This window comes from Filicampus tigris, chromosome 10, assembly GCF_054856515.1.
Source record: "Filicampus tigris isolate MCC_2025a chromosome 10, RoL_Ftig_1.0, whole genome shotgun sequence".
NCBI classification, from domain to species: Eukaryota; Metazoa; Chordata; class Actinopteri; order Syngnathiformes; family Syngnathidae; genus Filicampus; species Filicampus tigris.
In genome coordinates, this window is record NC_141226.1 from 22,214,594 (window position 1) to 22,231,220 (window position 16,627).

The window sequence follows — 16,627 nt, forward strand, 5'->3', positions numbered from 1 at the left end:
ACGGATTTTGGTTCCGGGCGCAAGTCTAGCGCAAAGCGTAGTGTAAATGTTTGCACGGGTGGAGTTTTCTTTCTTTTGGTATTTTGCTAGACTTTGCCCCGGTAGAATTTGCTGCGGGATGGAATGTCGTGTTTTCCAGGCCAATCCTCACTGCATTCCGAATTTGCATCCAAATTAGAGCGGATCGCACGTCCGAGTACGCCGTGCTTGACATGTGGTCCAGTATTGACACCAACGTAAACTTTGAGCAACTGACCTTGACCGCTGGAGAAATGCTGAAATATGTCAGAGCACGACACGTTGACCACCTGACCCACGTCGGCTCTCAACCAGCATCCGATCTGGTCCCACTCCGTCCTGCATCCTGGAAGCAGCCAAGAAAAGCTTTTGCTCTTACCCACAAACAAACAACATCTGTCGTTTGGTCTTTTGTCGATTGTCCAACAAAAAGTAGGTATCTTCAAATATTTGTATCCATAAAAACAACATAAATATTTTGTTTTTTCTTTCCCTAATACCCTAATCAGCCAATCTTAACTTTGACCTAAAACAAACCCTAACACCATCCCCAAAACAATAATCCAAATCCTAACCTCAACAAACGAATCATTACACCCTAACCCCCAGGTGTCAAACTCAAGAGAGCTTAAAATGATCTGTACGTCTATAAACTCCATTTCCCACAATGCATGCTGATTATGTTATCGGCGAAGTGACGGCATCTCGTCACTGGACAACCGTGTACGTATCCACATCAAGGCGATTTTCCCACCAAGAGGAATTGAGAAGACAAATGATGATCCCAAAATGTCCCGAAAGAGTAAACTGATCAAGACGGAAGGCAGTTTCAAGAACGACGGGAAAGAAAATACATGTTTGTACTTCAAGGAGGAAGAAAAATGGTATGAACCCAAGGTTATAATAGTTTGGGATTTCACAATGTCGTTGTTTTTTTTTTTTTTCGTTTTGACTTTTGTTTTCAAATTTCAATTCATTTTGTTTTTTTAGAACACATTTTTTTCAATTTTTCTTCATTTAGTTTAGTTTTACATTAGTTTGAGTATTAGTTTTAATGTTTTTTTAATATATGGAGTATTTATCGTGCGCAAGATAAAAAAAAATGCTCACTAAAAAAGCTCAACTACAATTCTCAAACAACTGACCCCTTTTCTGTCGCTAGGGATGCACAGCAATACTGAAATAAATACATTTTATATGTAACTCGAATATATCATGCATTCAGGGTTATTTAACATGAGGGAGTAGTGACATTTCTACCGTGGAGTTGCATCTGGCCCAGTGAGGGCGGCCATCACGCTCACGTCTGTGAAAATGAGTTACACAACCAAACTCTTTCTCCTAATATTGACTGAAGAAATACTGTAGCTCCTCTCTACCAGTCACAAACCTCCCCAAATATGTTTGACATTTGTCTTGAGTTCATCAAACAACCTGACAGCCAGGTTCCACCCGACAACGCGGCTAAAAAGACTCTTTCCCTCATCCTCCTTTCTAAAAGGGTCTCGCTAGGTTTTTGCTTCCTGTCACGCGGGGCAACCATTTTTCCACGGACTGCCTTGCATTTCAGACTCTCTTACGTAACAGTCATCGAGGGCCGAGGGGACGAGGTGAAGGTAAACAAGTCAAGTCGGAGGAACTTCGCTCTACAGCTCGCACGGTCCTGGTGATATTGACGACAAAACGTACAGTGACTAATATAGGACAATAGAAATTACGAGGGGGAGGGGATGCGTCGATCAAAATGCTCCCGGCTGACGTGACAGGAAACTGTCAAATATATTCACTGCGGGAGACGGTTGCTCTAAAATCAAATGCTGGAAGGATTTTCTTACTACACTAAAAAAAAAACCACAAACCTTGCCTCGCGTGCGTTCGGTGAGGAGGTGAAGTTTGTTGCGAGAACCCTCGCGGAAACCAAGCTCGCCCTCATATTAAAGCAGCACTGGGCAGGAAATCGACCGTAATACATTTTTTCCCACAACTCTTTGGATGAAACATTGACTTACAAGTAGTTGAATGGGACTTTTGTCATGCCCCCGGGGGGTCTGTATCGTTTTTACTGGCACTAAGCAACTTTGAGGAGGATGGGAGAAACCCTGGCACACACACACACAAAAAAAAATACAAATGTCCTGAATTGCTTTACGGCATGCTCACTTCCTCCTTTCGGTATAAGGGCAGAAGTCGATTCGAACGTCTACTGGTGTCATGGCGGAAGCCCCAAAACAAAAACTAAAAGTATTGTTTGAACAAAATTAGATTCGTGACCTCATCGCTATTCATCTTCCACACAGCCACTGGAAATAGAAATGTAATTCAGTCCAACTTGCAGGTGCGCGAGAGCTCAGGATTTTCGCGACACTACGCGCTGAGAAATGTGGTTAACGTTTGTCAAGACACTACCGCTTTTGTCCACATGGCGCCGCCATAATCAACCAAAACTGACATATGACGCAGTGCTGCTTTAACACATGAATTCATTATGCCCAAGAAAAAATGTGATTGATTTTCAACGCTATCCAACCCAAAATGTTGACGGCAGTGACTCCGGTACGAGTTGAGGGATTATTTCCCTACGTCCAACCGAGACCCCGATTAGATTATGAAGGCATTACCATCCACAATGCCGAGCGGTAACTTGTCTTGCTTATTCCGAATATTGTCCCGTGTATCTATTTTGTGTCCGTTCGCATGCGTTGAAGGGAATAAAAGTGACGTCAGCGCAAGTGTGTGACCCGAAGCGGACGATCGTGCGCACGGAAGCGAGCCGCCTCCGAGGCTTCCTGTCGCAAAGGGCACACGTCAGGGATGCGGAATTGATTTCAGGAACAAGTTTTAGATTTAACGTCACATTGGATTGGTATGTGGGTAAATGTGTCATCCGGATGTCTCGGTGCGGCAAAATGAATCGTGTCGCACACACTGCACACGCCACACACTCTTTTATTGCCCCCGTCAAGCAAGCAGGCAATGTTTTCAACAGCGTGGGTTGGTTTGTGCACTTCCTGTCTGCTGATTTTTGATACATCAACCGAGATATTTTTTTTTAATGATGGGGAGCTATTCCTGGTCTTGGTCTTCCTATCCAATTTAGATGAAAATCCTCACAGAGGTTATGTATTTATTCATAATAATCCTTTGTTTGATTTATCCAGTGAGAAAGGTACTTATTATTATTCAACCAGATGTTTATTGTTGGAGTTTGCAAGTGTCGTATTTCTTTTTATTTTTCCATTTATTTCTAGTGACATCCATTATTGATAGATTAATTCGCATTTAATTAATTAATTAATTATATGTACTTACACGCCGCAACTTAGACCTGCTCTTAGCTGGTTTAAAGATTAGCCTACTTTCTGCCAGCAAATTGCTGTACATGTAATGAAATTCCTTGGTCTTGTACAGATAAACGTATTACAGACACATCGGGAAGAAGAAAAACAACAAAAGGTCCGGTTCTATTAAAGAGCAACAGGACATGTGTCTCCAAGCGTTACTAATAACATTTAATAATGGCTGCATCGCATTTAAATCATTACGATGGCTCACTGGCTTACTGGGTCACTAAAATGATGCCGAGTCGTTGTTGTTGCCGCGCTTGTCAATGGCACTGGTGTGCATGTCCAAATGCGACCAGTCAAAATGTCTACTGGCAACTTTTAAACTCTTATGTGGAGGAAAGGGTTTTTTTATTTTTGCAAATTAAAAGTCTGTCTGCCTTTTCAGTAAACAGTTGATTACATGTCAGCCGCGCATTAAAAGCATGTAATTTCCATACCTTATTCATAACTTCTCTGCCGTCAAATGGTGAGTCATTTTACTTTATTTTCGTTTTTATTGACTTGATTATGCTTGACTTCTTTTTACACTTGCATGACTGTCAAGAGTTACCATAGGCTTTATTATGTCGACTGAATGAAACGTGATGCGGAAAAATCATTTAAAAAGATAATTGCTAATGACTAGAATTGGAAATATTTCCAGTTTCTTCTCCGTGATGTGTCTTCCAAAAATAATAATAAATCAAAATTTGAGTCGTCTAACTTCATTTTAGTTGCATTTTCTTTTGTGTCATAAAACGTCTTTTCACGCTGGCATACAGTTAACTGTTACAAAAACCATCGCACAAACATTCTTTGTCCTTTGCGAAAAATGACAGTCCACTGTAAACTCTTCTTCGTGTACCGGTATGTCTCTGTCTATATTATACTGCCCCCAGGTGGCCAAGGCTTGCACAGCACAATGTGACCGGTCATTAAAGATTGAAATTGTGAGGCACAAACTGTTGAATTCTTTACATTTAATTGAATTGTTACGCATGTATGTTTTGATAAAGTACAATATTGTTTATAGAGTGCTACAGTATTTCTCTGACTAAAAACACAGTCAAGTCACTTCACATGATTTCCGATGGGATTTCTTTTAATGAGCGCCACGGAACGGATCACGTTCGACTTTGGATGTGTACTCTTAATGAATTGACCTTTTCAAAATCAATAAGGTTCACTTGTCGCCCTGACAGATGTTCCGAGGTGCAGCTAACAAAGCAGACCAAGGAGCTTCAACCCAAAGACAAATTCGATTCTACTCTTCGGTTCTATGTGAAGCTTTCTAATCAATACATTGCAGCGCAGTTCATTCATGAATTGGACCGCTTTGAGATCAGAGATAGTCGTAAAATTCCCTATGTGGGATTGACTCTATGCTGGATTGGAAACTCAAAATCAGCCAGATTTTCATTTTTAGCCGTCGGTGGAAAGAATGAAGCACTATGATGTAATATTTGTCCTTATTTATCAATACGCCGCATGAATGACGGAAAGGTAAACTTCAATTGACATCTTTGTGTCGAGGCCAGTCACAAGGTAGGTCCGCGTGTCACATCATTTCCCCAAACAAACAGCGGCTTAAGTGCAAAAAGCCCTTTGGCAAGAGGAAGAATAAGCGAAAGAAGCCCAAAGCTTTTCTTTCTGTTACTTTGGCCTATTGTGGCCGAGAGATGGCTTCAAAAGAAACGGGTTGACACTTGAATGTCACCTTATTTAGGATTAGCCGCAATCTTTTGGAATTGCTTTTGGACACCCAGGGGAGAGCGTGCCGATGATGACGATGATGACTGTGGATGTCGCCATCGCAGCGGGAAGGTTGCGAGTCAAGAATTAATGCTAACATAAAAAGCGAAGTATTTATGGGATGGAACAGAATGACCGCAGTGGGGAAATCGTGGCTTCATAGCAACAGAGGGGGGAAGGCATAGCAAAAAAATATCAAGAATTGAAAATCTACAATTCGAAGATGTGAATGTGAACAGCAGTAAGAATAGTCAGCGGCACTGTAACTGCATGTTGGGAAGAAACATAAATGCTTTCATAAATAGTCCATACCAGCGATGGGCAACTTAAATGCTGGAAGGGGGTGTGGCCACGATTTGTCATCAGTGCTACTGTCGGGCCACGTAGGATCACACACTTCCTAACCAGATATTTTAAACAGGGATAAAATACATTTGGTTTTGATCATACATTTTTCCATGCATGTATAAAAGATCCACTACCTTAAAGCAAAAATAAAGGGTTTGAAGCAAACAACAAAATAATCACATTTTATAATTTTCCCCCCCAACTGCTAAGGGCTCTCTTGCATAAAAAAAAAAAAAAACACTATTAAGGGTCGGCACAAAACTGCTGAACAAGAAATCAGCACTAAGTGCAAGAACTCATTTTGTACATTTTTTCACAAAAATCAACTCACTCAAAATGTTATTGTATGCTATGATATGTGAAAGAGCAACAAGAATAGCAAAGCATTGCATACAAAAGAAAAAAAATTCATATATGAACAATAACATCTTAATAACGTGAAGAATGCTTGAGCGAAAGTGCTGTGGTCTGATATTTGGTGACCCGCCGTGTTTCGAGGACGAAAAAAAAATTATGACTACATCTGAGGACAATATGCAGCCGGGTAGTCGCAAAGGCCAACGGGTTGTCATCATTGGTCCAGCGCCATGTTTTCCAAAAATAGATGAAATTTCATCTCCTGCACGTTTGGCATAACACGAACGGACGCACGAGCACACGGGCTTTGACAGTGAACTTCATCAGGTGGCATTTATCTGCATAATGAGCAGCGCGCGGAAACGTGCCCACGCGTGGGCCCGGATTTTTGTGTCGCGCCATTGTTCGCCATAATCACAGGTAATTTAGATCAAGTTAGCGGCAAACTGCGAAAGTTTGTTCATTTGTGATGAAGTGGTGACAAAAGCTTGTTGTGGCAGCCCTACAGGGAGGGGGAAGTTCATTCATGTTTAGTGTGAATGGAGTCCGTGAGTCAGACTAGACCAGGAAATTTCAGATTAAGTGTCTATGACCTGCATTTAAAGTGGGGAAATCCACCCAAAGATATTTTTTTCAAGAATATGTTCCCAGCAGGCCCACTAGTTGAAACACGGCATTCTGATTCATTTTGCGTTTGTGGAATATGAGTTAAGCAGCAAAATCCACCCCTTTGAAGCCATTTTAGGGGGCGGCCATTTTGTCATTTCTGTCGACGGAAAAATTACATCACAACTACAATCACGGCTGACCTGTTTTCTGAAGCTGAGCCGTGATTGGTCGTTACCTGAGCCCTGAGCAGTTGTGATGTCATTTTCAGTGGACGGATGTGACAAAATGGCCGCCCCCGGAGATGGCTAAAAACGGGTGGATTAACTGTTATTCCACAAACGCAATATTTATCAGAATGCCTTTGTTTCAACTAGTGGGCTTGCATAGAACATATTCTTGAAAAAAAAAATGTTTGCATTGACTTATTACTACATATTGACAACTTTGCATAGAATACAATGGTTGTATCAAAAAAAAGTGTGCCTTGACAAAGTTACCCTTATATCCATATTAATATTTTATTATGTATAAATAAGTAACAATAATGAATCTCGTTTTGTAAAAAAGAAAAATAATAATAAAAATACACGCTACTACTACTAAACTAAAACCAACAACAACATGATGACTGTAAAAGCTCTCCACATCAGGGCTTGCCCCCAATGAAATCTCCATTTAAACTAATGGTTTTGAAATAAATACAATTCTAGTCACATTTTGTACTTATTAAGATCCTTTAAGATGTGCTAATCCACTATTAGTCCTAGGGGAGGAAATTGCTTGCTGTTTCATAATTAACTTTTGCTTAGCCCTACAATAGATCCCACGCAGCTAAACTAGATTGCACATCTTCTCCGTCTGTCTTCAGGAAAACATCTTACACTGTGCTGTCGTTCGTCACGCCAGGCGCGTGCGCGTTTGTGTGTTGTTGTTGTTTTTTTTTGTGTGTGTGCAAAACATCATCATTAAAGGTACCCACCGCCGCGCACCGTCTGGTTCTCAACTTCTCTCCTCCTTGCCTGGCTGCAGGTCTCGCCGGCCCTCAGGTGCTGAGCAATGATGGCGCAGTCCGGATGGATGGCTTCCGTCTGGAAACATGACACAATGCAGCCGCCGTCAGCTCGACATACAACGCAAAAAGCTTGCTCCTTTCATTCTCGATGGCGGAAGAATGTGGAAAGTGACATCGTCTCGACATCCACATCCCTCTGTTGTGTTGGAAGCAATTGTCGCTGTCCGGCAAGTATTTTTAGATACCACACCAGATGTTGGCATGATTGTCATCTACAGTAATTCTAAATGTAAAATAAATAAAATAATACAAAATATCACACAGCTGCAGGAAAGTGTCCTGCTTCGCTGGGCTCTGTGCAAAAGACAAAGGCAGTTCAACTCTACGGTACAATTTTTGGGGTAACTTTTTGCTGATTTGTCTTTTTCTTTTTCTTTTTTTTTTTAATACTTGAACACATTACAACATAAGACAAAGATAATGACGTTCAAACATTCCTACCACCCAAAACAAAAAAATCTGCCAATTTTTGCAGATATTTCTCTCTGTTGTAAAGTTAAACAAGGTATTGGAAAACAGTTAAAGTTTCTGCCTGTAATTAATTTTGTCAGTGATGTAAGCAAGAAAAAAAAATTATTTTATTCATTTTACATTTTTTAATTAATCGGCTGATCCATTGGTTACCGTGGAACTGCCGATGTCGATTTTTGACTGGCGGCAAATACGCTTAAATGTATAAGTAGGTACTTGCAAATACATTCAGTATTCCTACCTTATTTGGAAAGCCATTGTTGTCTGAACATTATACATTATACGTCACGACAGACGCTGGCGACGGTGTGATTATCTAACCGCAGGATGCCACGAGCACACAGTCAATAGCGGCAATATCCCGGCTTTGCTTGGTTCTGCGCAAAACACACATTCCGTTCAATTTTCTGCATGAAGAAGTTAACACTCAACAGTTACCTGGACGCAGACCCTGGCAAACGACACTACACCACGGGTGTGATGTCATCCAATTATCCGATGGCAGGATGGTGTGTGCCCAATCACGGCAATATTCAGCCTATGCTTGAGTCTGTCTAAAAGCCATTACCTTGTCTAACGATATGGCAATCAAGCGTCTCTTTATTTCGCCTTGGTTCGTCTGACAACTATTTTGCATGTTTGTTGTGTTTGTACCCCGCTAGCATTGGGTTTTGTGTGCCAAGGAACTGTCAGAACCTTCTGCTAGCGCCCGATGTGGCAATTTTGCAATTTTCGACGCCACCGCTGTCAACTTTGTGAACAAATTTGCCCATCGCTTTAGATATGAATTCAAGTTGCTAAACAAATTGAGTATGTGAAGACGACTGAAGTCACGTTGAAATCCATCCAACAGTTCCCCCGACTGATTATTATCCCCTACATGATGTTATGACTGGCTGGATGGTCACGCTGCCTGATGAGCACTAATTAGTCCCACCAGCCGAATGAGGACATGTGTGCTCCATGCAGATAAAAATATTAAATAATCATTCATATGTCTACAGGTTCAATGACACTCACCGTGGGGACACAAAGACACAAAAAGAGCAGGAATCTCTCCTGATGTTTGGAAAATCTCTCCTGATTGGGCCTCTTCATATGCCTCATTGTGGCGGTGATGAAGGCGATAATTCCAGAAAAATTCAGTCTTGTGCGTGTGTGCGTGTGTGTGTGTGTGTGTGCGCGCAGCCCCGCTATGAAATATGCACTGTGGCAACCTAAAATAGATGACTGCCAGATGAAAACTTGAGTCTCTCCCCTTCACTCTCTCTCTCTCTTTTGCACGACCCCTCCCTCCCTCCCTCCCTCTGTCTCTCGCTCGCTCTCCCTCTGTCTTAGAATCAGGTGAAGGCGCATCTCAGGAGAGGCAACAAGGCTACACGGCCCATTTAAAGACAAGACGTGCCTCCTCACCGCTAATAGGAGGCCATCGGTCACGCGTTAATGAATGTCAACGAGCGGCGGCGGAGGCGCGCACGTCCCGGACAAATGCGTGCGCATGAGCAAATCGACTTGATTTGATTGAGCAGACGGCTAAGTGAATTAGGTTCATTTAAAAAGTCTGTGCCTCTCTATGGATTCCTGCAAATGTTCCGTCATCATTAGGCCCTCGCCGTGCGTCACCCGGCTCTGTTAGCGTCATTAATTTGTGGATTTCGAATGTTTTTACTTGAGGGAGGCATCTTAAGCGGAAGACCCAGCCATCTTTGACACCCTTCAAAGTGATGCGGTGTCGTCTTGATTTGTATTTTAAGCGGAGGGGCTTCTCGAGTCCATCAATTTGAAAGTCTCATTTTCTGTTTGAGGAGGCGTTTAGTTGTTTTTGAGTGGATTGGCCACCCATCAAAACACCTTTTTGTGTGACGCGATGTCGTATTTTTAAGAGCATTTTAATTAAGCCTAAATTAGTGGCATTTAAATCTGTTGAGTAAATAATGTCTTATGTCTGTATTTGAGGGAGGCAGATAGTTTCCTTAAGTGGATGACCCACCAGTCGAAAGGCCTCTCAGTGTCATACAGCGTGGCTGGAATGAGTATTTGATTGTATTTTTATTTGAGGGAGGCGTTAAATTGTCTTCAGCAGATGACCAACGAATCTCAGTGTGATGCCGTGTTTTAATTGTGTATCTTAAGTCTACATTAGTGCTGCTTAATTTTTAAATCAAATTCAAAAGGTCATATTTTTCATTTGAGGGAGGCATTAAGGTGTCTTAAGTGGATGACACCCAAGCAAAGCTTCTAGTGTGATGCGGTCCAAAGTGGCCTGCGGCCCAGTACCGGTCCGCGGTCCGGTGGTTGGGGACCCCTGGCTTAAAATCAATCCAAACTTAAACTCAAGATCATCCTACTGTCAGCCCATGTTTGTGCTTTTTAAATATACGATTTAAAATAAAAAAAATAAAAATTATATATGAGGGAGGTGCTTAATTTAGCATTTAATCCTAAGTGGAGCAACCAGGCAAAAAATCTTTTAGTGTGATGCATTATACCATTGAGTATCTTAAGTGTGGACCAGTGCCTCTTATATTCAGCAATTTGAAAACTTTTATTTTTAATGAGAATCTTAAACCTAGTCCAATGCTTCTTGAATCATTTTTTAACCTTTATTTATTCGGGTAAGGCAATTGTTGATAACAGATTCTCACTTGCAATGCAAATATTACACCTATGAATATAAAAATGTGCAATTTTCTCTGTTTAAGGGAGGCGTTTAGTTGTCTAAATGAAATACCTCTCAGTGTAATACATTGTAGCTTTGATTTACATTTTTAAGCCTATGCTTTATCAGTCCGTAAAATGTCAATATGATTTAATTGAGGGGGGCGTTTGGCTGTCTTACGTGAATGACCCACCAGGCGAAACACTTATCAGGGTGATGCAGCGTACAGTTTGAATGCGTGATGATGACGCTAGGTTACGAGAAGATGACATTAATTATCCCTCAGCTTGCTCACGTTAATGACTTACTGACAAACGGAGGTCATGCAGTGATTAGAGGGAGAGTTGCTCAAATCTCCTCCCTGTTATTATGTCAATAGTTTTCAACATACAAGATGATAAGTGGTGTCAAAACTGTTTTTTTCCCAGCATATTTAATGCACCACACAAGATTAAAAGTCATGACTCAAAACGTAAATATGACAACTGATGCACATGATTGAAGGTGCAACTGTGCAGAAGAGGCACATAAATGCATTGCTGCTGTTTTTTTTCTTTCTCAGAGCCGTGTAAAGAACCTTGGGAGCATTAATTTTAAAAAATATGCAAGCTAAAGAACAAGGCCAAGGCAGTCTGTGATGGCATATGCAATAAAAAAAACGTCAAATGGATATTAGCTGTTTACATGGCTCAGCTGTTTCTTAAAATGAACACCTTTAGCTCAAACTGTCAAAGAAAGTTTGGCTTGCATATTGAAGACTATCAATAATACTGGCTCAGTGGCTTGGAAAATGTGCTTCACTTCATGCCAGCCAAGCACAAAGTCGTTCAGTGTTTATTACCTCTACCAAGGACGTAATGGAATGCATCACTGTGCGTTATTTATTTGAAGTGTTTTATTTCATTTTATTTTGTGGAGGGAAGAAGGGGGAATTTTACTCATATATTTAATTAAATCGAATTTACTTTTAGAATTTGACATAATTAATTATGTCTCTTATATCCAAGTTATGATTTTACATTTGATATAATAAAGAAAAATATAACAACAATAATAATAATAGTAATTATTATTATTATTGACATTTTATTATTATTATTATTATTATTATTACTATGTAAATAAATAATATATACTTTAATCATTTATTATGTCTACTTTACAATGTCTATACAAAGTCTATAGCTATATCATAGTGTTAACCTACGTTCGAATCTTCTAGAAAAAGAAGCTTCCTGACAAAAGACGTCTGCGCGTCCGTTGTCAAGGCAACGCAATGGCTGATCTGAGCACACTCGTCTCTGATTGGTCTGTTCTCGCCATTCTGCACGTTTGACAGGAAGCCCTCGATCATCTCACTTTTGTTTTTTTCTGAATAGTTTTTCTGTTGCACAACAGGCTAACATGTCCGGAGATAAAAACGACTTTGAACACACTTTTTCCTTCCGTCCTGTTCCCTCCAGGAAGTTCTCGTTCCTCGAGGAAAAGGAGACCGTAGCTCTTTTGATGAAATGGTAAACTCTTGAGACAAGTTGTCACGTAAAATCATATGTAAACATACGTCGTTCTGTCGCCATCTTGCGATGTCCTAATGTAATTCTTCCAGTGGTCTTTCTGTCTTCGTTCAGGTCCATGCTTGGAAGGCTCTCGGCACAAACGTTCAGCTTTGACCAGAAATTTCATCTTTACGATAGCGACAGATTTGCACTGGTAAGACATGACGACGTCACTCTCGTGCAAGTCTGTACTGTACTGTAAAAAAGAAAAAGGTTGCTACACAATGTCCACTGCGAAGGTCAACGAGGCAAACTACAAGTCACAATAACAAACCTAATGTTAAATTTATTCATGAGCATTAAGCATTTATTATATCAACATATTGTTTCGTTAATATATAGCAATCCCCCCCCCAAAAAAAATAGTTCATAAAATGTATGTATTCAATTTATTGTTCTTGTAATCTTTTATCGCATTGTGAATAAGAAAATATCAGCAAAGTAAACAATGTACATTTAAAATATATATTGCATGAATTAATTAATTAATTGTATGAATTATAACAAACATTCATGTATACATTGGTCAGTCAATTAGAATTAAATCAATACAAATTTATGGGATAACATTATAATACATTGGATTAAAAATATGTTTTAATTTCCATGCCTTTATACAAAAAACAGACATAACTTTAAAATGACATTCATTATGATTCAGTTACTGGTTTGGTCTGTCAGAAAATAGGCCAAAAATGCTGATCATTGTTTTCCAAAGTAAAAGCAAATGCTTTACACATTTTAACTTAATCTGCGAACGACATGGGCCAGCTGTCTGTTTTAAAGATCTCACCATTGGGCCAACATTACAGAGGATATAAGAAGTCTACACACCCTTGTTCAGATGCCAGGCTTTTGTGTCATAATGTAAGGGGATCAAGATTAAGCACTGGCTCTCACACTTACTGCTATGTGAGTCAGCAGTCACAATCAGTGGGGGAAAATAATCACCACAAAATCCAGCAATATAGCGAAAAATCCACAATTATAAGTACCGGGACAATTTAAAAAATCCGATGCACTGATCCCGTGAAAAGTGTACCGTGATATAGCGAGGGGAGATCATAATATGAGTTGAATTTCTCCTTAGGGGACACCATTCAGTATAATACATCACAAAAAATAAAATGATAAAATCAGTGGTGGAAAAGGTTTTTAATGATTTATCTTGATCTCAATTTTTACATTACAAAAATTGACTTTTTCTGTCCACTGTCTGCTATGGACATGAGCAGGGTGTGGAGTTGCCCGCTTACTCGACATGAGAAAGGGCCAGAGCAGAAAGCGAGTGCGCGATAATTGTTGATCCTTGGGGTGTTTTGATGAAAGCATGTCACAAACATGTTATGAAGACACCTGGGAACTGTTTAAAATTGTTTGTTGATTATTTGTGCATATCGCCATCACTCTCTGTGCAGTGCTTCTTCACAGACGCCAGCGTGCTCTCCTGTGCCACAATGACGCTAGCCTGGCAGCCTCTCGGTATGTCCTGTCATCTTATTGTCATTCGATGGCAGGTTTTTGAAGTCTGACTTTGCTTTCCTTCACAGACAAACCAGTGGCGTCAGTTGATGTGGAGGTGGTGCCATGCACCAAGGTCTCAATGGATTTATTTGACCCTATCTACGCGTGTGGCATCGTGGCGCCCTCTGGACACATTGCTAGATGCTTCCACGAAGTCTACCCGGACTATGATAAACTCCGAGAGGTGAGACTTCCTTTGGGTTTTACCACTTTGTTCGTTTCCCCCTCCACACGGATGTTTCCGTGCGCTTGCAGATGCTGCAGGATGAGGACTCGGACAACTACCACATACTGGGGAGCGCCGAGCGAGGGGAGTTGCTGTTTCGTCTCTTCAAGCACCTTTGCCTCGGAGGAGCGCTGAATCAGTACGAAGATACCGTCGAGCCTTACATCAGCGTCACCAAGAAAATGTACAAAGAGCTCATCAGGTACAAAAGGTCCAAGACAAAAAATGAGCATATATATATATATATATATTTATTTTTTTAATATATTTCATATATTTTACAATTAGACATAAATAATTATATCTATCAAAGTTCTGATTTTACATTTAATATGGTAAAGAAATAATAATTGATTAGTATAATAAAAATACAATTGATATTTTTATATACATTTTGCATTGATGATTTTTGTGTGTGTGTACAAATCCCTGCTATTGGTTTTTTAATCCGTTATATTTGTTTAAAAAGTTACATTCTTATACATTAAATATAATTAACAATGCATATATGAATACACATTTATATTTTAATACAATTTCAAAGGTAATTGTTTTTTTTATTGAAACCTGGATTAAAAAAGATATACCTGTAGAATGCATTGAACATAATAAATCATCAATAACAGTCGGCGCCTTTTTTGACAATCGTGCCATGTTTTTATGGCTCATTTAAAAAAAAAAATACAGTACAATAAACTGTACAGTTTCTCCATTGTAGCGTGTCAGTAGACGCGCAGCGCTCAACTGTTTAGTGTGCCAGCTGTCATTTTTTTGTGACCATCCACTGAAGTCGCATTTGGCCGTGTCGCTCGGTGTGAGGCAGGCCTTCGGTTGGACAGCGGTTCTGCTGTACTTCAAAACCACTTGGCGGAAGTAAGAACTATTATTTACCTTTGTTTGTTTTTCTTCCAGTGTTCAAAAGGATCCAGAAACTAAAAAGATCAACGTCGTCTCCATGGTGCTCAAAGTCCACGTCTATGTAAGTGTAGCATTTCTTCGTTTTGATGTACACTGAATTGGCCACCTCTGTTCTCCTCATCTATTCTGTGTCCTTCCCTCGTAGGATGAGTCGGGTCAGTGTTACCCAGGGAGACGGGATGAGGAGCAGACATTTGCCTACCTGATCGTGGACCCCTTCAAACGCCACGTGACACTACTCTGCCACTCTTATGGTGTTGGAACCATGTCACTTTAATGGTGTGAATGGTGTTGGAACACATTTAACCATTCAAAACACAGCAAAGACTCCATCTCGGGTCATAATGCCTGTGGACCTGCACACATCTTGAGAAATTAAAAAAAAGTATTATGTACCAAACAAAAGATGCATAATAGTACACAACAAAGCAATTACGTTTTAGTGGAGAGTAGCAGAAAGGCAACATTGTTTTGAGTCTATTTTTGCCCTTTTGCATTTTATAGTGGTGGCATTGTGTTGCGTTTTAAAAGGTTACACATCGCCCCTACGGGTTGACATGAAAAGACTGTGCCCTTTCTTCGAAACGGAAGGTTAGCTAAAGTGGGCACTTTGACAATATTGTCATGATTGTCCATTTATTTTTCAGATCAATTTAAAATTATAGTTTTGTTTTTTTAATCCATGTAAATTATCTGTTATTGGTTCTCAATTATCAAAACCTGCGGAATGAAGTAAATATAAAAAAAATGTGGCGATGGTTCTCTTTGAGTAGAGAAATGATGCTGAGCCCACATTTCAAAACTTCGTCTCGTGGCATTATTCAAACAGAGTTGAGACTGAGAACAGACTTTTTTTTTTTTATAAATAAAGCGCTCCGACCACTTTCCAGATGCACTGTTTACATATGGCGCTGCTGTATGTGATCGTCTTCTGCCCTCTACAGGACAAGTGACATAACTGCTCTAAAAATAGCTGTCCCCGAAATGTTACCGTATTCGCAATACAGTATGTGACAAAAAAAAAAGCTAAATGAAGTACTAGTACTCGGTACTACTTCGTTTTTGGTCACAAATGTGGTTACATAGTTTTAAGTCAAAAGAGATGACACAAACTGTAAATACCTGTTCCCAAAGCATTATGGGGAATGTAGTATTTAGCTAAATGGATCATACCAAAACTTAAATGTAATCGTAAATACTACTAAGCTTGACATGCGTCTTTCATATTCAACATAGAGATATAGCTATGTATTAATCATTCAATAAACACAAATAACAACATTTAAACGAGGTATTAATCGATATTTTGGAAACATTCTAAAGTAGCCACCCCCTGCAAACTCGACGAATAAAGGCGTCCGTTTCACGCTAGCCCTCTTCCGGTCGGATTACAGCCGAAACAGCACGCTAAGGCACAACTCCAAAGACTAGAAACGTCGAATAAAACACCCAGGTATGATTGACGCATGTGTGGGCCCTGAAACTTGAACAAACGCGTACGGGTGCGAAAGCGAGCGAATGTGTGACATTTCTCCTCGTGTACGCGCCACGTGTTCAGCGACGTTTGAGTTCGCAGCTGTCAAAAACTTCAACGGAGTTGTCTCATATCGGACAACGTCGATATGAACCATTGATATCGGTTACCTGTGGGTTATCAGCAACGATTAATGTCTGTTAATGTTTGTCGTTTTTTTTTCTTCCAACCAACCACTTTGAAATCACTGAGCCCGATACAGCTGCAGATTTTTAGATGCTACGGGTGCACCTAATAATTTGTTTGTCTGAAATTATGTC

The 16,627-nt window shown here is 40.1% G+C and overlaps 2 protein-coding genes across 2 annotated transcripts in view; one reads left to right on the forward strand and one right to left on the reverse strand.

Annotated features, from left to right (window-relative positions):
• The window catches only part of LOC147141352 (pituitary adenylate cyclase-activating polypeptide type I receptor-like), a 19,159-nt gene extending 9,956 nt beyond the window's left edge, over positions 1-9,203 (reverse strand). The window contains exons 1-3 of the mRNA XM_086044228.1: positions 8,971-9,203; positions 7,387-7,495; positions 257-364 (exon numbers count right to left, since the gene is read on the reverse strand). Coding sequence (XP_085900354.1) covers positions 257-364; positions 7,387-7,495; positions 8,971-9,057 — 304 coding nt within the window. The 5' untranslated portion in view covers positions 9,058-9,203. The remainder of the gene's footprint in view (positions 1-256; positions 365-7,386; positions 7,496-8,970) is intronic.
• A 2,719-nt stretch (positions 9,204-11,922) lies between these two features.
• Positions 11,923-16,285, forward strand: cfap300 (cilia and flagella associated protein 300). The gene is made up of 7 exons (XM_086043396.1): positions 11,923-12,123; positions 12,238-12,319; positions 13,584-13,647; positions 13,716-13,873; positions 13,945-14,117; positions 14,828-14,894; positions 14,979-16,285. Exons 1-7 carry the CDS (start codon positions 12,014-12,016, stop codon positions 15,108-15,110), a joined length of 786 nt encoding a protein of 261 aa, XP_085899522.1. The 5' UTR covers positions 11,923-12,013; the 3' UTR covers positions 15,111-16,285.
• Positions 16,286-16,627: the final 342 nt, after the last annotated feature.